Source organism: Canis aureus, chromosome 11 (genome assembly GCF_053574225.1).
Source record: "Canis aureus isolate CA01 chromosome 11, VMU_Caureus_v.1.0, whole genome shotgun sequence".
Taxonomy (NCBI): domain Eukaryota; kingdom Metazoa; phylum Chordata; class Mammalia; order Carnivora; family Canidae; genus Canis; species Canis aureus.
The window spans coordinates 57,870,990-57,893,446 of record NC_135621.1 but is presented as its reverse complement, the minus strand read 5'-3'; the positions used below and the strand labels follow the sequence as shown (position 1 = coordinate 57,893,446).

Sequence of the window (22,457 nt, the reverse complement as noted above, 5' to 3'; positions counted from 1 at the left end):
CTTTCCTACAAGTTTACCCCATCCATATTCCTTTCTTTCATATTTCACTTTTTTTAACAGAATTTTTGTTTTAGTGAAGGATGTGTACTTGCTGTATTAGGAAACAGATTTAAATGTCTTATTTGTTATAATGAGATGTTATATTCTGTGCTGTTTTATTATAATGAAATGACTATTGACAAATGATTTCACTTGCTAATTAAACTATAACTTCCTTGTTTAATTATTAGTAAGAACATTATGTAGCCTCCTTGGATAGGAATTGGATTATCCCAGTTGAAACCACATGATATATTTAATTAGATTATATAACCACCGGAAACTTAAGTCTGGTTAAGATATGAATTATCAAATACACTGAACTTCTTTTGTGGAAAGTAATAATCTGACCACAGGAGTACCCAAATTGTATCATCTTTGAATTGGGGGAGAAAGTAGAAAATGCTAACCACTGAATCTCAGCTGTTAACACAATGTACTTGTTTAGGATATCTAATGTTTAAGTGTTGAAATTGTGAAGTACTCAATAAATAGAAGTGCATTTTATTTGTAAAAATCTTGACAAATTACCAGATTCTTCAGTGAGAACCAGTTAGGGAAAGTAGTAGAAAAGGTTTGCAATTGTTATGTGACCACGCTCAAAATGGGAACCAAAATTTCTTTGTTGAATTAATTTGAAAGTTGATTTTCCATAGAAAAAACAAAATAAATGAATTAAATTATTTTGGGGACATGAATTCTTTTCTGGCAGAGTTGTGTAACAGTGCAGTAAAATGTCCTTCACGTTTCTTTCTTTCTTTTTTTTTTTTTTTGTTAACTAACTTTAGTTTTTAGAGCAGCTTTATGTTCAAAACAAAATTTGAGCAGAAAAGAGTTCCTGTGTATCCCCTGTACCTACAAATGCACACATTTAATTTTTCATTGCAATCTCAAACTTAGATACTTTAAATATATAGAGAGATTCTTCCCATTTTTCAAACACCTTTTTAGTTTCTTCCTTGCCTTGTTTGCTTGCTTTCATTCGCTCATTTTTTTTTTTTAAAGTAGGCTCCATGCCTGATGTGGGGCTTGAACTCATGACCCTGAAATTAAGAGTGACATCCTCTAGTGACTGAGCCAGCCAAGTGTCTCGAAGAACCTCTCTTAATCATTCTTTTAAAGCACCTTGTCAATTTTTTTCTCCTCTCTAGTTAGCCTGGATGTTTTTGCCAGAATCTCATTTATCAGTATATGTGATCTGAATAGTTTTTGAATACTTTTTTGTTTTGCTTTAAACTTTTCTATTGTGGAAAATATCAAACATATAGAAAGAAAGACAATAATATAGTGAACTCTGTGTACCCATCACCTATCTTCAATTATCAACTCCTTGCCAATCATGTTTCTTCCACACCCACCCACCACCTATTTTTTTGAAGCATATTACTTCATTTCGTAAGTGCTTCCAGTATGTATCTACAAAGGAAAAGGAATTAAACCAAAAAAGTCAATACTGATGGCCATTCTCAAACTTAGGAAAATGAACAGTAATCGATCATCACTTTAATCAACCTCATGGAGTTCTTAAAAATTTGTGGTTTTACTTCGGAGTTTCCATTTACGTTGTTTTGTCTAAGGTTTACTGTAAACAGACCCCATGGATAATGATTTTAAATTCAGCTTATTAATGAACATTTGTGTCTTATGGCATCTTTCTTCTCCCTCTCTCAACTGTGGAGACCTAGAATCCGTTCTAGGGTAACCAGAGCTTCCTTGAATTCTGTTTTAAAAACAAAGGTACTTATTATTATTAGTTAATACATTGTTGGATGCAAAGGAGTAGCAGCAGGAGTCTTTGAACCAATTATTTTGCTAGTGCTTTGTGTGGTCCTGGCACTCTTCTTGGTCCTTGGGATATATTACTGAAGGATTTCGGCCCTCTTGAGAAGTTCCGGTGTGCTCTTTAGTCTGAGCACACATTTTTGTTCTTTAAGGATAGGGTAGGCAAGGTGTAGCTGCATCATGAAACTTGGAGAGGGAAAATCGAATTCTAAGTGTATTAATTACTTAAAAAAAATACTTACTCTGACCGGTATGTTTTAATGCCCTAAATGGAGACAATGAGAAGGGCATTTAGGGAGGAAAAAATTAGTAAAACAGTACCATCCCTTGTTCTTCAGAAATCTGAATATAGCATTTAAAAACAATTTTCCCAGGTGGTCTCACTGCAGTGTTATAAAATTGTCCTTGAAATACATATTCTTGACTGAAGTAAAATGGAGGTAGCTTCTTGTTTTTTTAAGGGATGCTTGTTTATTTAGTAGTTAAGTAAGGGCATAACTTCTAAACCCATTTTCTCATTTTGGAACCTGAGTGTTAACTTTTCCTGTCCAATGAGGCTTATTTCTATCTAGTGAATCTTCTCTCACTGCTTTCCTTTTTAATGCAAAATCCAAATCTGTGTTTCTCGCTAACCTGTGTAGAAAATTAGATCAAGAACTCATGCAGTGTGAATGGCAAGCTGAGAACAGAGCAATAAAAGCAACAGCAAGCAAACAACAACAACAAAAAACCTTTATATTCATTGACATGGCCACTGGAATGTTAAAAGCAGCACATACTATAAATATTCCCATTTGGAATTTTGAGGTTGGCTACTTCCATATTCGGCCTACACTCAGCATTTCTTCCCTTTTAGTGCATTCTCTTAATCGTGCTTTTGTAGAGTTTGTATATAATCTTCCCTCTTACTGTGAGCCTTCTTGAGGTCAGTGTTCCTTGTTTACCTCCTTTCCTCCTCTCCCAGCATTCACTACAGCGGTGTATATATGCATTGGTACTCAATATTATAATTACCTTTTTTGTTCTTTGTAAACTAAAACATTATGGAATTCTAGAAATTGGTACTGTTACAGTCAAAATGGAGAAAACAAATATGGGATGAGATCTATCTTAATACAGGATTCAAAAGAAAGTATATATTTAGTAAAAGAAACAGAGGGAAGGAGCATTTTGGTTAAAGAAGAGAATGGTGTGTTTCATAATCACAAGTGGGAGTCTGGGGGAGTGGTTTAGCGAAGTTAGAGAAGAAAGCAGATTATATTGGTTGCATTGGTAAATTTGAGACTTTAAAAATCTTTCATTATTGTTATGCTTAAATATTTAGTACTAAATAATTTGGGGTGTGCTTAATACAGTTTTTGAATAGGTGAACCATACAGTTTTGGTAGTGATCATTACCTTTTTTATGCTAGTTTGCCTTTTTTTTTTTTTTTTTTTTTTTCAGAATTAATAGATCCTAAATTTTAGAGTTTAAAAATATAACAAGGGGGTACCTTGGCTGGCCCAATCAGAAGAGCATGTGATTCTGGATCTCAGGGTTGTGAGTTTGAACCCCACATTGGGGATAGAGATTATTTAAAAAGAAAAAAAATAGTTTTAAAAATTAAAAAGAAATCAAAATACAGTAAAGACTTTTTCCCTTCCCAAGAAAAAACTAATAAACACCATTGCATCTGTGACATGGATTGGAGAATACTATGTTTCAAATAAATTGGAAATTGCATAAGAATTATTAAAAATCCTTTCTAATCTTCTAAGATATATCCTTTGGATACTCTAAAAGAAATGTGTTAATTAATCTTTGGGCTCTTAAGTGTGAGTATTTCATCTTGTTTTCTGACAAATCATTTTTTAAGCCAAGGATGAAGTAGAAGTTTTTAGAGTAAGAAACTTTATGAATGCAGTCTTTTGCATTAGTGTTTATATTTGGGGCAGATTCCTGAAGAGTTTAGTTGGGATCATTTCTTTTATGAGGGAAGATGGGTTACTTCCAGACATCACAATAAATATTGTCAAATTTCTGTCAACATATACCAAATAGCGGTACCTATTTTGTGTATGGCAGGAAAAAGTTTATCATTTAACAAATTCCGGAATGATTTAAATCTGTTAATTTTTTTTAAAGATTTTATTTATTTATTCATGAGTCATACACACACACACACACACACACACACACACACACACAAGAGGCAGAGACGCAGGCAGAGGGAGAAGCAGGCTCCATGCAGGGAGCCTGACCTGGAACTCCATCCCCAGTCCCCAGTATCAGACCCTGGGCTGAAGGTGGTGCTAAACCACTGAGTCACCTGGGCTGCCCTAAAATGTTATATTTTAAAAATCAAATAGACAAATATCTTTTTTCAAAAAAAAGATTTTATTTCTAAGACAGAGAACACAAGCAAGGGGAGCAGAGGGAGAGGGAGAAGCAGGCTCCCCATGGAGCAGGGAGCCCCTACAGGGATTGATCCAGGACCCTAGGATCATGACCTGAGCTGAAGGCAGACGCTTAGGCAGATGCTTAACCGACTGAGTCTTGTAATCAGAAGGGTCCAAAGTGTGTGTTTTCTCAGTTGCAATTTTAAATTTTTATTATATCTATATTTATTAGATACTATTCTGTATATAAGATAATTTTATTGACATTATTATTCTTCCTTCTTTATATAAGATGGTTCTAAACACTGCCTGAATTCTTCTGTGAGGGGCCCCCCAAATAGATATCTTAAAACTTTATCACTATGAGGTTTTTTCTTTTGGTAGTTTGTATGGTCTCACAATTTTTCATCTATATGTTCATTTATTAGGGCTTTTATTTTTTTTAAAGATTTTATTCATTCATTCATGAGAGACACAGAGAGGGAGGCAGAGACACAGGCAGAGGGAGAAGCAGGCTCCACGCAGGGACTTATCCCGGGACTCCAGGACCACACCCTGAGCCAAAGGCAGGTGCTAAACCGCTGAGCCACCCAGGGATCCCCCATTTATTAGGGCTTAATAGAGAATTTTTCCTTTGTGGGTTATGACGAAAGGGTTGTGAAATCAATTTAGTTCATGATCAGTTTTTTGTTTTGTTTTGTTTTGAGGGGGTTTATTGGAGTAAATTTAGAAGGTGAATTTTTATGGTGATGAGTGAATGTTTATGACCTTAATTTCAGTTTTATTTATGTTTATATACTGGGTTATGCATTTATAATTGTGGGTTGTGGCCCCCAAACCATGAAAGCTACTGATTTTACAGGTTTCTTTCTATAATTCAGATCATCTAATCAACACCTGCGCCTTGAGCTAAAGATAAAGATATAAGGGTGAAAATGAAAAGTTGAAACGGTCTTAAAAAATCAGTAAACCAAGGGATCTTACAAGAGAGCATTAGTTAATAGATTGTTGAGTGAGTGGCATAGATACTTGCCTACCATATGTTGAGGCCTCAAAATGTGCCAGCACTATGCTAATGACTTTCCATTCATTATTTCATTTAATTTTCACAAGCAAGCCTATGAATTGGAGGTATGTTTGTTATCTCAGTTTTACCTTTGAAGAAATGAGACATAGTGAGGTAATGTGTTAGCTGATTTGTCTGATGACCACAGGGCTTGCTCTTAACCATCCCAGAGGAAGGAAACTCCAGGGCTGTATAGTCTGAGAAGACTACCGGGGGAAGAACTGCACTTGAGCTGTGAGGTGGGATTTGGTTAGGTAAGCAGGAATTTTTAGAAAGCCATGTAACGTGGGGGAACAGAGATATGAACAAATTGACCATATAAATGTTAAAGTCTGTATTCAGAGCATTATATTGAAATAATTAGTTATCTGTCTCCCTCTAGGCTGTATGCTCCAGAACCATTTGTTACTTTAATGTTTCCATCCCCTGTTGCCATGTCTGGCTCTTAAGGGACATTCAGTAAAGCATTTCAAGAGATAAATAAATGCCCCTTATCCATGCCTCCAGAGAGAAGCAACTGGATCATTATTAGGTATTAATAGTGAATGTCTGTATTACTCCAGAAATTGTCATATCAGTTTTAATAAGTCATAAAGAATATAACTCTGAAATACAATATGCTGAAGCTCCAGTGAATATTATTTAGCCTGTGATAATAGATGGAGATAAAGAGAAGTGTCTACTTCAGCTCTCCTTGTCTGTTTAGAGACTTCCATCAGAAATACTAAACTTGGGGGGTGCCTGAGTGGCTCAGTTGGTGTGTCTGCCTTCAGTTCAGGTCATGATCCCAGGGTCCCCTTGTCAAGCTCCCTGCCCAGCGGGAGTTCTGCTTCTCCCTCAACCCCTCCCCACTGCTCGGACTCTTATGAATAAATAAAATATATATTTAAAAAAAAAAAAATATATATATATATATCCCTGGGTGGCTGGGATCCCTGGGTGGCTCAGCAGTTTAGCGCCTGCCTTTGGCCCAGGGCACGATCCTGGAGTCCCGGGATCGAGTCCCACGTCGGGCTCCTGGCATGGAGCCTGCTTCTCCCTCCTCCTGTGTCTCTGCCTCTCTCTCTGTGTGTCTATCATAAGTAAGTAAGTAAGTAAATAAATAAATAAATAAATAAATCTTTAATAAAAATAAAAAGGAAATACTGTACTTGGTAAAAATAGCAAACCTGTTTTTTAGTGTGTTTTGGAAACCTACTCAAATGTTTTAAAGCCAATTTGCTTAATTTGGTAAAATATTTATTGTTAGTTTGAAGTTTTTTTTTTTTTCTTTTTAAAAATAGAATCAGCGCTCATGAACTGTTTTTAATTATATAAGACCGTGTATCTCTCAAGATATACGTTTTGGTCAGTCAAAATATTTTTCAGAACGTCCATCTCATTTCATTCTTTGATTAGAGTTGAGGGTTACATTTGTATAGAGGAATGGTCCCAGCTACCCTTATCTTTCAGTCATCTAAAAGAACTAAAATAGGATATACGTATAATAACGTATACATGTATAAATCTAGTAAGAAATAGAATGTGGAAAAAACTCAAGTTTGGTACAAGCTATTAAGGGACAGAGAGGACAGAGATAGCACTTTTGGTTGGGAATGAAGGAAAACTTTATGAAAGAGGATGCCTTAGAGGATAGATAGGCTTCTAAGGATTGAATAAATAATTCACAAGAATATATATGGTAAGCAAATGTGTTAAGCTATATTTATCCCCGTAACTAAAGAAATATTAATTGAAACAGATGGTATAAGTATTTTATTTTTAATGATTTAAATAGACTTCAAACCATATCTTGTCTCCAGTCTGCTAAGATGCAGTGGTTCTCAGATGTAGTGAAATATCTGGGAAACATAAAAACAACTGATACCGGGGGCCCCACTGCAGATCAGTTAAATCAGAATCTTTCTTGTGCATTAATCAATTTCTCATCACCATAGCCTTGTGAGAAAACCCAGGTTTTCCAAATACAGAGATTAAATGTCTTGCCCAAGGGACTGACGTAGAGCACTTTGAATTCTCTGCAAACTTGTAGAACCGAGCTGCTCCTGCTGGCTTGGCTGCTGTGTTGAAATCAATAAATATTCCGGCTATTCAGAGCTGATTATAATGTTGACAGTTGCAGAGCAATCTAGAGCATGGAAACAGAAGATATTCTCCACTTCAGATAACACCTAATTTGCCTTTCTTCCTTGTCAGCAGACACTTGAAATTGATGCTTTATTGTTATTTGTTTTTTTGTGATAGTGCATCCCTTTTCTTGATCCTCAGCTTGACCTCTGTGGAAGTGAAATGAGAGAATAAGGAACATTCTCTTGGTGGCATCTCTCTGCCACAGAACTATGCTGTTCTTGCTCCGTTCCTCTCCCTAGAGCTGTCTCCTTCTGTGCCTGCACCTGACTCTTTCCCCACGTGCTCGGGTCTTCTTTTTTTATTTTTATTTTTTTAAGATTTTATTTATTTATTCATGAGAATACACAGAGAGGAGAGAGAGAGGCAGAGACACAGGCAGAGGGAGAAGCAGGCTCCATGCTGGGAGCCCGACATGGGACTTGATCCCGGGACTCCAGGATCGTGCCCTGGGCCAAAGGCAGGCGCCAAACCACTGAGCCACCCAGGGATCCCGCTCAGGTCTTCTTGACCCTGGGTTGCTTACTCAGAGTGATGATGGCTTTCTAATCTTTGAAGATTCAGTTCAGTGGTCACTCATCTATGATGAAACATTGGTTTTAAAAAAAAAAAAAAAGAATCATAAAACTCTGACAGTACTTCATTTATCTCCCTTACTTCTATATAGTTAGTTTTCCGGTACATGTTTCCTCATCTAGAAATGCATTTTGAAAACATGGGTAATTGAGTGATAAGAGAAGGAGAGGTGAATTTGTGAGAAAACCCTACATTTTATGTGTTCATTTCCTATTCCTAGCAATGAGAAGCTATATCTGCATTTTTAATATCATGTGTTATAATGAAGGGCTTAGCCCTGGAATAAACTCAAAATGATTAACTCGTGATCCTCTAGCTTTTCTCGGCACATTTTGCATTTTTATATTTTTTATTTTTTCAGTTTGGTGATATCTTAGGAACAGAAGGAAAAGACAGTATAAAGTGTGGAGGGAGGTTGGGTTTTTTGTTTTGTTCTTTTATTGTTTTTTTTTTTTTTTTTTTTTTTGGTTAGAGGGAAGAGCTTTTCAGGTATTTTATTGGTCATGGTAATTTTACTTGCTTTAAAGTACTTGTCATTTAGGGGCCCCTGGGGTAGCTCATTGGTTGAGCATCTGCCTTAGGCTCAGGTGGTGATCCCAGGGTCCTGGGATTGAGTCCTGCATTGAGCTCCCTGCTCAGTGGGGAACCTGCTTCTCCCTCTGCCTGTCTCTGCCCCTCTCTCTGTGTCTCTCATGATTAAAAAGAAAAAAAATGTCATTTAGCCCTAGCCATCAGGTATGAAGTTAGAGTTTTAACATTTTTTTCTGTCTCATCATTTATTCAGATATTTTACATTTTAGTACTGTTTTATTATTTTTTAGAAATATGTTTATTTTGTTTAAAGATTTTTATTTATTTATTTGACAGAGAGAGCAAGCGAGCACAAGCATGAGAAGCAGCAAGGAGAGGGAGGAGCAGGCTCCCTGCTGAACAAGGAGCCCAGTGTGGCTTGATGCCAGGACACTGGGATCATGACCTGAGCCAAAGGCAGACACTTAACCAACTGAGCCACCCAGGCGCTCTAGTTTTATTGTTTTAAAATGTAATTCCTATACACTTCTTTTAGAGAAATTTTCTTTTTTTTTTTTTTTTTACTTTTAAAGAATTTATCTATTTGAGAGAGCAGGCACACTCCTGTGCGAGACCTTGAGTGGAGGGAGGGGCAGTGGAAGAAGCAGGCCCCCTGCTGAGCAGGGAGGATGTGGGGCTTGATCCCAAGTCCCTAGACCATGACCTGAGCCAAAGGCGGACACTTAAGTGACTGACCTACCCAGGTGTCCTCTTTTAGAGAAGTTTCTTTTTTTTTTTTTAATTTTTTTTTTTAATTTTTATTTATTTATGATAGTTACAGAAAGAGAGAGAGGCAGAGACACAGGCAGAGGGAGAAGCAGGCTCCATGCACCGGGAGCCCGATGTGGGATTCGATCCCGGGTCTCCAGGATCGCGCCCTGGGCCAAAGGCAGGCGCCAAACCGCTGCGCCACCCAGGGATCCCTTTAGAGAAGTTTCTAATGAATCTTTTAGTTGATACTATGAATGAAACAGTTTTGCTTCATTCACCAGTATTTTTTATCTGGGTACCATACAGGAAGCCTGTTGATTTTAAAAAACGAATTCTGGGCAGCCCGGGTGGTTCAGCGGTTTAGCGCCTGCCTTCAACCCAGGGCCTGATCCTGGAGACCCGGGATTGAGTCCCACATCAGGCTCCCTGCATGGAGCCTGCTTCTCCCTCTGCCTGTGTCTCTGCCTGCCTCTCTCTCTCTCTCTCTCTCTGTCTCTCTCTCTCTGTCATAAATAAATAAAATCTTAAAAAAGAAAAAACAAATTCTGTGGATTTTCTTATTTAGTCTGTGAATGGGTTTTTTTGTTCCTGGTTTTGGATGACACAAACCACAACTTGGTTTGTGTTTCCTAGTTTACTTTTTAATCTCTAGATTTAGAATAATGCTAAATAATAATATTAAGAATAGTCATTATTGTCTTGAATCTCTCTGGTTTTTTGTTTTGTTTTTCTTTTTTAATTTTTTTTATTTATTCATGAGAGACAGAGAGGCAGAGACACAGGCAGAGGGAGACGCAGGCTCCATGCAGGGAGGCCAATGTGGGACTCAATCCTGGGACTCCAGAATCAGGCGCTGAGCGGAAGGCCAATGTTCAACCACTGAGCCACCCAGGCACCCAAATCTGTGTGGTTTTAAAGGTTGTGGACCTTTAAAGGTTTTTGGTTTTAAAGGAAGTACCTCTTAGAGTAGGGAATGTCTTAAGTCTGATATTGGCAATTAAGATTGTGTTTTTAAGTAATTTGGTTTCTTTTTGTTATACTATATTAATATTTCCTGCTTTATATTTTATTATAATCAGGCTATTTGGCCAGAATAATGTCCATTTTAGAATTAAGTGAGTTTTTGACCAGTTTTATAGGTATTCCACAGAAGATTGAAAAGAGAGCACAGTTTCTTAATCTGTTTTTGTGTTTTTTAAAGTCAGCTTTATTAATTATATAATTTTAATTACCTTTAGTTGAAGTCTGATTGAAATGTTAAAGACATACTTTGATTTTGTTGCTACTATTCAGCTCATAAAGTTTCATATTCTTTTTCAAGACTAGGTGTTATGTATTTTGTATACTTCTATCATGAGAGGCATAATCTCTGGTTCTTTCTGATGTTAGTAAACTGTTCTTTACTTATTAGCTTAAGTTCTCTAAAGAACTTTTCCTCCTGAACTATTGTTTAGGTACAATTCCTATAGGAGCCAGGATAAATGTTTCATTGGTTCTCTTTATTTACCAGGTTTTTAAAAAAGATTTATTTATTTTAGAGAGAGAGAAGGAGAGAGAGAGAGAGAGCACAGGTGCCCATGGGAGCAGGAGAGGGGCAGGGGGACAGAATCTCAAGCAGACTCCTGGCTGAGTGCTGGGGCTCCTGCGGAGGGCTCGATCTCACAGCACTGCGGTCACAACCTGAGCTGAAATCAAGAGTCCGAGGCTTAACCGATTGAGTCACCCAGGTGCCCTATTTACTGTTCTTAAGATAATGATAGCATTGGTCCCATAGCATTCTTCAAGGGCATAAACAATGGGGTTTTCTTTTGCATGTATGTATATTTTTTAGTTAATTACCATGATTCATGCTCTGGTATCATTTTTGGCTAGTGAGAACCATACAACTTGCCTCCTGTGCTCTTTTAAATAGGACTTGAGTAGTCTTTGCATAAGGGTCGTTTTTATTAAAAGAAATGTAGAAATGCAGAAGTACTGATTACCTGATTTTAAACATTGTATTTTACAGCAGAAATTTGATATGAAATTTTTTTACGTGTTAATTTTAATTATAAAAATAATGCCTTTTTACTTTAGAAAGTTAGAATAAGCAAAGGTAAATAGGAGTATGTGAAAATCACTCAGTTTTACCCTACAGAGGTGACTTGTTACACTGTTTATCTTTTAATCCTAATGCATGAGTACATATTTTTCTTTAGTTGTATTCATGTTTTGTATCCTGCTTTTTTAAAAAGATTTTATTTATTAGAGAGCATGAGCACATGCACTTGAGAGTGCTGGGGCACAAGCAGGGTGTTAGGGAGAGGGAGAGGGAGAAGCAGACTCCCCACCCTTCATGGATTTTGGTCCCAGGACACTGTGATCATGACCTGAGCCAAACAAAGGCAGATGCCTAACCAACTGAGTTACCAGGTGCCCCTTGTATCCTGCTTTTTTTTAAATGATATTTTTTATTTTTTTTATTTTTATTTTTTTTTTTTAATTTTTATTTATTTATGATAGTTACAGAGAGAGAGAGAGGCAGAGACACAGGCAGAGGGAGAAGCAGGCTCCATGCACCGGGAGCCCGATGTGGGATTCGATCCCGGGTCTCCAGGATCGCGCCCTAGGCCAAAGGCAGGCGCCAAACTGCTGCGCCACCCAGGGATCCCTTTTTTTTTTTTTTTTTTTTTTTAATTTTTATTTATTTATGATAGTTACAGAGAGAGAGAGAGAGAGGCAGAGACACAGGCAGAGGGAGAAGCAGGCTCCATGCACCGGGAGCCCGATGTGGGATTCGATCCCGGGTCTCCAGGATCGCGCCCTAGACCAAAGGCAGGCGCCAAACTGCTGTAAATGATATTTTTAAAATGATATTTCATTTTCCATCCACTAAAGTTCTTTAAAAACATAATTTTAAATGTCTGCATTATATTTAAAGGCATAAAACACAGTTTAACTATTCTCTATGTTGGGCTTCCAATTTTTTTTTTTTCAGGAAAATTTTATTGTAAATGTACTTTGAAAAAATTGGTATTTTGACTCTGATAGTCTAGATTTTTACTTATGTATTGCTAGATGTGAGGTTTTCTTTTCTTTTTTTTTTTTTTTTAAGATTCATTATTTGGGAGAGAGCAGGGTGGGGAGAGGGGCAGAGGAAGAAGGAGAGAATTGCAAGTAGATTCCCCACTGAGTGAGGAGCAGAAATCGAGTGATGCTTCACTGGTCAAGTGACTGAGGCACCCAGGAGTCCCTGGATGTAGGATTTTTTTTTTTTTAAATCTGATCCATGAATACTTCTGAGTGTTTTAAATGAAACTAAATGAAATGTATTTAAACTCTGGTTTTTTAAATTTTATAGCTAAAATTCCATTTTTTGTCTTTTGAGTAGGACTACCCAAAATAAAGCATTTACTTGAGGTTAAAGGTCATTGCTAAATGTCTTACATGTTTTATAATTACAAATAGTCTTAATGTTGCTCTCAAATGATGTTAATTTTACTTGATTGATGGATTTAGTTAGAATCTTAGAAACCTAGTGATTGCCTTGAAGAAAAATAACTGGTGAATGACAGAGCTTGTATTGAAAACCAGTATTTTTAGCCTCTTGTCAAGCTCTAATTCTTAATTCATTTCAGTAACGTATAATTCTGTATTTACTTTAAACTTCCTTGTAATGAATTATGTACTATCTTCAGGATGTGCAGTAGAAAAAAACCTTGATAGTATTATACACTTTATTAAATCATTTTTTGTTCCTGATATGCTATGGCATAATCTCATTTACTTGAGATTAAAAATTAAAGCATTTGATTAACACACTATTAAGGTTATGAGGAGAAAGGAAGCAGTTCAAAAGTGCTTTCTTATTATCTTTCATAGTTTCCCCCCCCCGTGGGAGGATGGAACATACTGACTTATCTATATATTGTGGATAGTTTAAGGAAATATTATGTTCAAAAGATCAATCATGACTGTTACCAAGGTTTTCAAGTATTTTAGACATCTACTAGTAATTTTTAGTTCCAAAACTTAATGTGAAAATGAATTGGGAAAAGAATAGACTACATAGTAATATGGGCTAAAGTAGGATTTTTGAACATAAATATGCAGAAAAAAACAACTGGGGTAGTTTTTGAAAAATGAATACTCCACCCTGAGTATTTTATTTCCCTTTTTATTATTAAAAAAATAATAATTCTATTGTATTTCATACTCCTTGTGTTTTTAATGGTCTAGATTTAAGATGGAACTCAGGAATATGCATTTTAAACAGTCTAATGTCTAATAGACATTCACTAGGTAATATCAGGCACTTTTTCCGAAGTGGCTATCACCACCAGTAACATATGAAAGTCTGGTTTTTCCACATTGTCACCCAAACTAGATTTTTTTTTTTTTTTCAAACTAGGTATTATTAGGCTTTTAGTTTTAGCCAGTCTGGGGGTGTAAAGTAGTACCTTACTGTGGTTTTAATTTGCTTTTACTGATGAGTAAGGGTGTTGAGTATCTTTACATATGCTTTATAGTCATCTGTATGTTGTCTTCTGAGAAGTGCCTGAGTCTTTCGCCTGTTTATTTTAATTTAATTGAGTCTTTTTCAGATTGATTTGAAGGAGTTCTTATGTAATTTGTATAAGAATACTTGTCAGAGGGCTGTATTCCAAATATCGGATTGGGGTTTTCACTTTTTTTTTTTTTTTTTAACAAATATATTTTTTTTGTAATCTTTATTTATTTATGATAGTCTCAGAGAGAGAGAGGGTTTTCACTTTTAATAGTGTTTTATTGAACAGAATTTCTCAATTTTCTTGAAAAGTGATTATCAACTTTCTTCTCGTAGTACGTTTTGTGCTCTTCAGAATACATTTTTCTTGGACTGCATTTTGAGAAATGCTGAGACAAGAACCACTTTCTGGTTGACACGAACTATTTCCTGGCTGACAGGGAGAATAGGAGGTTTCTTTCTGAGTAATCCCCTAACATCTCTAGTTTTGTCAGCAGTTATACCTCCTCTAGGAATCCCCCTGTTGGTCTCTTTTCATGATATTAAGTTTAGGGCTCTGAATCTTCTTAATATTAAGCATGGAGTTGTCTTTCTACTACAGTAAATGAAGTGGGCCATAGGTAAGTTATTTCCGTGGTTTAGAGCAGTGTTTTCCCAATTTTTCCACAGAAGTATCCTAGCCACAGAGGAGAGTGAGGACTGTACCCCAGGGGCACGCTGGAGGGATGGCTCTTTGAACTCTTCTCTGTGTGGTTGTTGGGAATATAGTTTGCTTTCATTTGAAAGTAGCATCAATTCTTCTTTTATTCCAAAATTTAGAGTGAACTTGAGGGAGGCTGCAGGAGGCTATACCACCTTTATTCAGCAACTCGAAGTACCTTTGGTAGCCCTGGGCTTGAAGTTTTTATATATTGCCTTCACTGTTCCAGCATGGTTAAGAAACTTGCACGGTAGTTACTGGCAGAGGCAGAACAGTATGTATAGAGTCTCATGGCTCTGCCTTCCATACTATCCGGTCACTGAGTACTAAGGTGAAGTCATGGGATTGGACCTTGAAACAACAGGAAAGAGCTGAATGAATAAATAAATACACAATAGCCTGAGAAAATGAAAAAGTGTGTTTTTAGTGGACTAAGGATTTTGAGGAATTTCTGGAAAGGAAAAGCAGTTAGATATCTTAAAGGGTGTATAATACTCCAGTGTGTGTGTGTGTCTGTGTACCACATTTTGTTTATTCATTCATCCATTGGTGAACATTCACATTGCCTCCACACATTGGCTGTTATGAGTATTGCTGCAGTGAATGTGGATATGTCACCATACTTATTTTTAAAGTCTATGTTGATTTTTCTCTTGCAGATATATTCGACTTTATGGGAGAAAATTTAGCAAAGAAGATCATGTTCTTTTTATCAAGTTATTGTATGAGCTGGTATCAATTCCAAAACTGGAAATCAGCATGATGCAGGGATTTGCGCGTCTCTTGATCAACTTGTTAAAGTGAGTAAATTTCCTGTGATTTCTGCTAACACATTTTGGTTCATTTCTTCAAGGTTTTAGACAACAAGAGCTAAGTGTTCTTTGGTAAGAAGACCCAAGTCCCAAATTGCCAGTTTGCAAAAAGATTGCAGAAAATTTTATCATAGGTTTAAGGCATATGTGTTAATTAATTAAAATTCTATCTCCTCTGTGAGGCCTTCTGTTTTGTAGCACACATGGAAATATATGTTATCTGAATATATGTTCATTTAAACTAATTATCTTCCCTTATATATATAAGATCCTTGAGAAGTCACGAATCATTTATTCTTATTCCTAGGCATGCAGAAAATTTGTTGGCAGTAATGATGGCATGAATTTATTTATTTATTTTTTGTTTTTTTGTGTTTTTTTTTTTTGATGGCATGAATTTAAATGCCCCTTTTTACCTGGTGTTTTTTGAGGTTTGAACAGCAATAATCTGGTACATTCTTCCTATCTGTGGATAGGGAAAAGCAAGGCCTACCAGGATGACAGCGACATTTAACAACTGTCCTCCCTGTGTAGTAGGTGTATTACACAAACAACTGTGTACGAATGTATGCCTATATGTTTGTTTATTTTTTAATTAGGAAAAAGGAACTTCTTTCAAGAGATGATTTGGAGTTACCTTGGAGACCACTTTATGACATGGTGGAAAGAATATTATATTCCAAGACAGAGCACCTGGGATTAAATTGGTTTCCTAAGTAAGTATTTCCTTTTAAAGGACTTCTTTGGAAGCACTGGGGTCTTTTAGAATTTGGTCATAATTGAGAAATAATTGGGTTATTTGAAATAAGCAAGCAAATATACATTTCAGTGTGCTCATTGCTTTGTAACTTGGCTCCTAAAACAATTTATTACCCTCTTTAAACTATATCTGAAATTGCACTTAAGAATTTTCCACTAGGATATCTGACAGCCAACATTAGCATACTGGCCAGAGACCACAGGGTTTTGTTTGGAATCTAATATTTTGTCATTGAAAGTAATGCACATTTGGCTTTCTTTATTATATATTCACATGTGTTTTAATACTTCAAGTAAAATGAATGCCTCAAGAAGAGGAGCTTGGCATATTCCAGAGGGTACCCCCATGCCAGTTAAAGAAGCATTAGTTTCAGTCGCTGTTCGTGGAATGCAGGTTGTTCAAATGCATGGCTTCTTGGTTTAGACGCACTAGGATGTAATGTTTAGACATACTAGGGTTATGGACATCTGGCTGATTATACCTTCTTTTGCGTACATCCTAACTCTTCCAGATATCTAATTCTGGTACGTTTTGTATTTTACTCTGAATTTACAGAGTACAATATGATGATCTATCCTTTTTTGGTGAATAGTAATTTTGGACTTGACTCCATAGCATCATTTTCCCCTGTTAACGAGGCTTTGTTTTGTTTTGATCTAGCTCTTAATTTTCTCAGTCTTAACCATATTTGGCTTAAACTTTGGCTTATTTGGTTACGTGTCCGACTTGTGATCTCAGCTCAGGTCTTAATCTCAGAGTTGTGGGTTCAAGCCCTGCATTGGGCTACTTCAAAAAACAAAACCTTTTTTCTTTTTAATTTCAGACAAGTTTATTATAATCTTAAATAACCTATATCCATAAATTTGAACTTGTATTTATTTGGGTTCAGTTATAACATAGAATAAAAAGCAAAGCACTGGTCCTCTGAAATAAAGCAGGCAATTGCCATTCAATAAACACACCATCTGGGCAGCCCGGGTAGCTCAGTGGTTTAGCGCCGCCTTCAGTCCAGGGTGTGATCCTGGAGACCCAGGATTGAGTCCCATGTCAGGTTCCCTACAAGGAGCCTGCTTCTCCCTCTGCCTGTGTCTCTGCCCCAATCTCTCTCTCTCTCTCTCTCTCTCTCCCCCCCCCCGTCTCTCATGAATACATAAATAAAATCTTTTAAAAAATAAACACACGATCTATTTGTCTAAAAGGGTTAAGTTTGTAACTAATTTTTTATAAAAAGTTTAGCATGAATAAGTACATCAGTATACTTTGAATACAGAAATGTACATCTCTGCCACTGTATAAGAAAACTAATTAAAGAACTCACAGGGTTTCACCACATGTGTGTACACACACACACACACATACACACACGTATACGTACTCATAGCATTTGGTAGGTTTGTGTCTACAAGGTCATATCTGGCCAAAAGACGTAATATAAAAGTAACTGAATACTGGATCCTTCTGGTATTCATTCTCCACCTTTGAAAAAAGGCAAAGCCTGCTTAAATTGGGAAATTCCTTATGATTTTAACATTATCAGTCCCCGAGGTGGGAACAGCATATAAATATTTTGGGCAGCCCAGGTGGCTCAGCTATTTGGTGCCGCCTTTGGCCCAGGGCGTGATCCTGGAGATCAAGTCCTGCATCTGGCTCCCTGTATGGAGCCTGCTTCTCCCTCTGCCTGTCTCTGCCTTTCTCTGTGTGTGTCTCTCATGAATGAATAAATAAATAAAATCTTTTTTTTTTAAAAAAAAACCTTTCAACTGCAGAAAGGGCATTTAAAAGTCTTTTTCACAAATAGCTAATATCACAGTCACCTTGGGGAAAATGGTTGTTCTTAATTTTCTTTCCATTTTTAAAAAATGTCCATTCAACGTATTGTTATCCTTGTGAAATGGTTGAAAAGAAGTTCGGGGGTGTGGGGTGGCTGAGTTGGTTAAGTATCTGCTTCATCTTGGGTCAGGACCCCAGGATCCTGGGATTGAGCTCCACATTGGGCTCCCTGCTCAACGGGAGTCTGCTTCTCCCTCTCTCTCTCCCTCTGCTCCTCTCCCTCTGCCCCTCTCCCCATTTGTGCACACACACCTTCACTTGCTCTCAAAATCAATAAAATCTTTAAAAAACTAGAAGATCAGTGTCTTAAAAGATCCTTTGGATTCATTGCTGTTGTGCAAAGAAAAGGAAAGTCCTAAACCGTTTATTCAGCCATAGAGCACTGTCGTTTGACATTGATTCAGGAGGGAATTCAGCAGCATGTGAGGACAGGATGCTGATGTCTGTGTTTAGGGTGGTCAGTGATGTCCTGGACGCCTTACTCTGCCCAGGTCACTAGTGGTACAGGCTGACAATACTGGGGTGTGAGTCCAGGGCGATCTGCAGGTCCAGTGTGCCCTGTTGCAGGATTTCCATCTTGCTCACCTTGTCCTTGAGCCTGGAGTAGCCATCATTCATATTGTACAGCAGGCTCATTTGGTCCTTCACCAGGGTTTTGTTCCGGGAGATGACCAGGCTGTGGTCTAAAAGGCTATTTTTCCTAACAGACCTCACTGGACGGAAGGCTCTCATACTGACCTCCTAGGGAAGGAGAGTCCAGGAGGGAGCCAGCTGCCCAGCAGCTTATGCCTCTGCTGCCCATAGAGCTTCTTGAGTTTCCTATCCTCTGCACTGGGCTGGGCTCAGAATGAATGTTTGTTTGTTTGTTTGTTTGTTTGTTTGTTTGTTTGTAGTAGCCTCCACAATGTGGAGCTTGAACCCATGACCCTGAGATCATGAAATCAATAGTCTGATGCTTAACTGACTGAGCCACCCATGCATCCCCAAGAAGAAACTCTTAAAGTATTTGTGATCAAGGTTATTTTTAGGAAAGATTCTACAATTTTCTTCAATTTGCCTCTCCCCTCAATACCTATAGTTGTTTGTCATACACATGTACTCATTTCCTGCAGAGCACCATTTTATAGGCTTGTATAAGTCTAAGGATTTATTCCTGCATTTTCTCTCTCAATTCTAGGCGTGTTTTCATTATTTCAGGACTTCTTGTAGCCTCCCAGTTCAGTTTTTTTAACCCATGAAAATTTCTCAGGTTTCACTGAAGTCAGCAGCCTTTGTTAAACCCTTAATAGAATTTTTTTTAAATGACTGCAAATAGCAGACTTTAACAGATTTTTAGGTCATAAGTAAATAGTGAAATGATGTAAATGAAAATAATTTAAAAAACAAAAACATGACTATAGGTGATCCTGAAGTTAGGCCCTAATTGGTTTTTGGCTAGTGGTCACAAATGCAGTGGTGAGAGATCATTTCTGAAGATTCCATGGGTTAAAACAAGGAAACCAATTTCCACCATAGAGCAAAATTCATCATGAAGCTAAATGGTACATCTTCAAATATATTTTTTTCAAATATTTAGTATGAAAACCCAAAATTTAGCATAAAAGCTTTGTTGTGAAGGTTCCTTTTGAGTATTATTTCTGCTGGAAGAAACATGGCATGAACTGGGGTGACTGGGCCTTCTTAAAATATGTGGCCATTTAGGCTTTGATTGGAATCACCGTTTCACAGACCAGTTATCTTTCTGAAGTTTTCCTGGCTGATTTATTTTGGCTGCCTCAGAAAATCTTTGGTAAATGCTAGGGGAAAGAAGGCGATTTCTTCAAAAATTTCTTCTTTTTCTTCAGTAAGTCCCTTACTTGCTTTTTCATAAGTAAGCGTCTTGCTTCCTGCACTGAGATGTACCTTTTCAAAGGCAGCTGCTTCCTTTTAAGTCTGGCAGTGCGCAGCTCTGGCTTTCTTCCTTCCTGGAAATTTTGTCAGTGCTCAACACTGTTACTGTCAGCCTGTGCGTAGAGTCCTCCCCTGCATCTTCATCCTCTGCTTACCATGTGTCTTTTCCTACAGCATCCCCTTGTTCTTGCTCTTAAGGAAACCTTCTTCCTTAGAAGTTTCACCATGGCTGTTCTTGATCTTTTGAAGAAACATCGTGTCTTTGCTGAAATCTTTCCTTGGCTTAAAGCAGGCAGACCCCCTTTTGTATTGTGTAGTTGGCTATTCTGAAATGAAATATAGAAGTAATATAATCTACCTATACTCTTTATCTGTACTCAGTGACAAAAATAAGTACAAATAATGTCTTAACCATAAAATGATTCCTATAATGAGACGGTAGTTTATTATAAAACAATACATAGGGCAGCCCGGGTGGCTGAGTGATTTAGTGCTGCCTTTAGCCCAGAGCCCGATCTGGAGACCCTGGATTGAGTCCCATGTTGGGCTTCCTGCGTGGAGCCTGCTTCTCCCTCTGCCTGTGTCTCTGCCCCCCCCCCCCTCTCTCTCATGTATAAATAAAATCTTGAAAAAAAATACATATTTCAGACATGCAGGCATCATTACACTAAAGACACAAAATGGTATTCAGATTTTGCATGTACTTATAATGAGTAAGTTTGGATTTAAAAAAGGTCCAAATACATTTTGTTTAGGATATATAGCACAAGAAAATAAAAGAGCAGCATTATGAGTGGACATTAAAATAAAAACTAGTGCTGGGATAAAGAATAACAGATAAGACTTATTTAAATATGAGAAAAGAGAGGGAAGTCGTTTTAATTTTAGAGCACTAAGCTGAGGAAAAGGAAGTGCGATATTCTTGCAGATAAACTGGTCTTATTTCTAATACAGTGCCACAGTTATCCTTTATGTGGATGGTACGGAATGGTATCACAAAAATTATTTTTGAACTTTATTACTTGTGAAAGAAATAGCGGGGTGCCTGGGTACATCTGCCTTTGGCTGGGGTCATGATCCCAGAATCCTGGGATCAAGCCCTGCGTTGGGCTTCCTGCTTAGCGGGGAGCCTGCTTCTCCCTCTCCCTCTCCCTCTGCTCCTCCCCCTGCTTGTGCTCTCTCACTCTCTCTCTCTCTCTCAAATAAAATCTTAAAATTAAAAAAGAAGTAGAGGTAAAGGAAGAATTGGGAAATGAAACTTTGATATATGAAGTCATAGAGAATTTGTGCTATGGACTTCGGGGGACAATATCTTTAAGGTTGAAAGGTAACAATGCTAAATTGAATCAATAACGTCAATATCAAATTTTTACAATGTAAACTGCCTTTTGTGCCATACCAAAAAAGATGACAGTAACATGAAGCATTTTAACAACAAAAGTATTAATGAAATTCTGTGACATCATGTCTTATGTCTGCTTTTGCTAGTGTAATGACAGTTGGCTCTAGACTGTAAAAATAGTCTTCAGTCTTTGGGTGTTTCAGGTGCCTGGGTGGAGGAGTTGGTTAAACATCTGCCTTTGGCTCAGGTCATGATTTCAAGGTTAGGAGATGGAGCCCCACACGGGTGGTCTCCAGGCTCAGTGGGGGAAGTCTACTTGAATTCTCTCCCTTCCTTTGCCTCTCCACCTCCCACCCCCATGCTTACTCATGCACTTGCTCTCTTGGTCTCAAATCAAAAAATCTTAAAAAAAAAAAAAAAAAAAAAAACTTGCAAAAAATACTTAATGGTTAAAGCACTTCTTCACTTTTAGGATCAAAATTTTTTTACCTGTATCTAAGTTTACAGTGGGACATTTAAAGTCTTACAAAAATTTTTCATTATTTGTGGCTATTCCATGAATTGCAGGATACCCAATATACCAGGATCACTAAAGTTCCATTGAATCCTCCCCAGTAATTGGGATCATTAAAAATGCCCTGTACATTTCCAAAATGTTCCCTCCATGTGCATAGATTTGCCACCGCTTACCTTGTGTCCCCGCAATCTAAAGTTTTCTGCCCCATTAATCAGGCCCTCATGTTTTCTTTCCATGTTCTTTTCTTTCTTTTTTTCCTATTTTGAATTCTGTAAGACCTGGATCTTGTAGTTTTAAAACCAGTATTCTTTTTTCCTTATACCAGTACTGTCAAACTGTCTACTTAGTACCTCCTTTCCTTTTCCTCAAGGCTCTGAGGTGTTTCTTAAAGTGCTCTGGTGTGAGAAATTTCTTGGAAATTTTACATGTTATTTTAAACATTCATATCTATATTAGGCTTATTAAGTGATGTTTTCATAAGTAAAAATTTCTCTCCTCTGTATCTCTTGACTATAATTGATGCTCCAGGAAGATAAACCATTTTGGTTCAGTGGCTTGGAGTGCTCACACCCAGGGCTATGTGCCTCCAACTGAATAGAGTACACGTAAGGAAGTGCAGCTCTGTTGATGCAGACTTTTTTTTTAATTGCTAATGGGTTGTTTCAATTTAAAGAGATCACAAAGCATAGTGAGGATTTGGAACCACTCTTGAAAGGGGCTCTTGCTTGGTGAGAGGCAGCCCTATAAGATAAAATTAGAAACTAATGTCTCTGTAAAAAAAAGTAGAGGAATTGTACTTAAAACATTTCTCAGGATTGTAATTATTTTTTTATTTTCTCTAATTTTCTGTAATCTTTTTACTGTTATCAG

The 22,457-nt window shown here is 37.2% G+C and overlaps 1 protein-coding gene and 1 pseudogene across 4 annotated transcripts in view; one reads left to right on the top strand and one right to left on the bottom strand.

The window, feature by feature from the left end:
* PSME4 (proteasome activator subunit 4) overlaps positions 1 to 22,457 on the top strand; it is a 105,050-nt gene that overhangs the window by 3,788 nt on the left and 78,805 nt on the right. For all 4 annotated transcript variants that reach the window (XR_013389546.1, XM_077915390.1, XM_077915391.1 and 1 more), the window contains exons 2-3: positions 15,096 to 15,236; positions 15,848 to 15,964. Coding sequence is in view for 3 of the 4 variants with exons in the window: in XM_077915390.1 (XP_077771516.1) it covers positions 15,096 to 15,236; positions 15,848 to 15,964 (258 nt within the window). In the remaining variant the exon portion in view is untranslated. The remainder of the gene's footprint in view (positions 1 to 15,095; positions 15,237 to 15,847; positions 15,965 to 22,457) is intronic.
* On the bottom strand, positions 18,163 to 18,570 carry LOC144323140 (DNA-binding protein inhibitor ID-2 pseudogene; annotated as a pseudogene).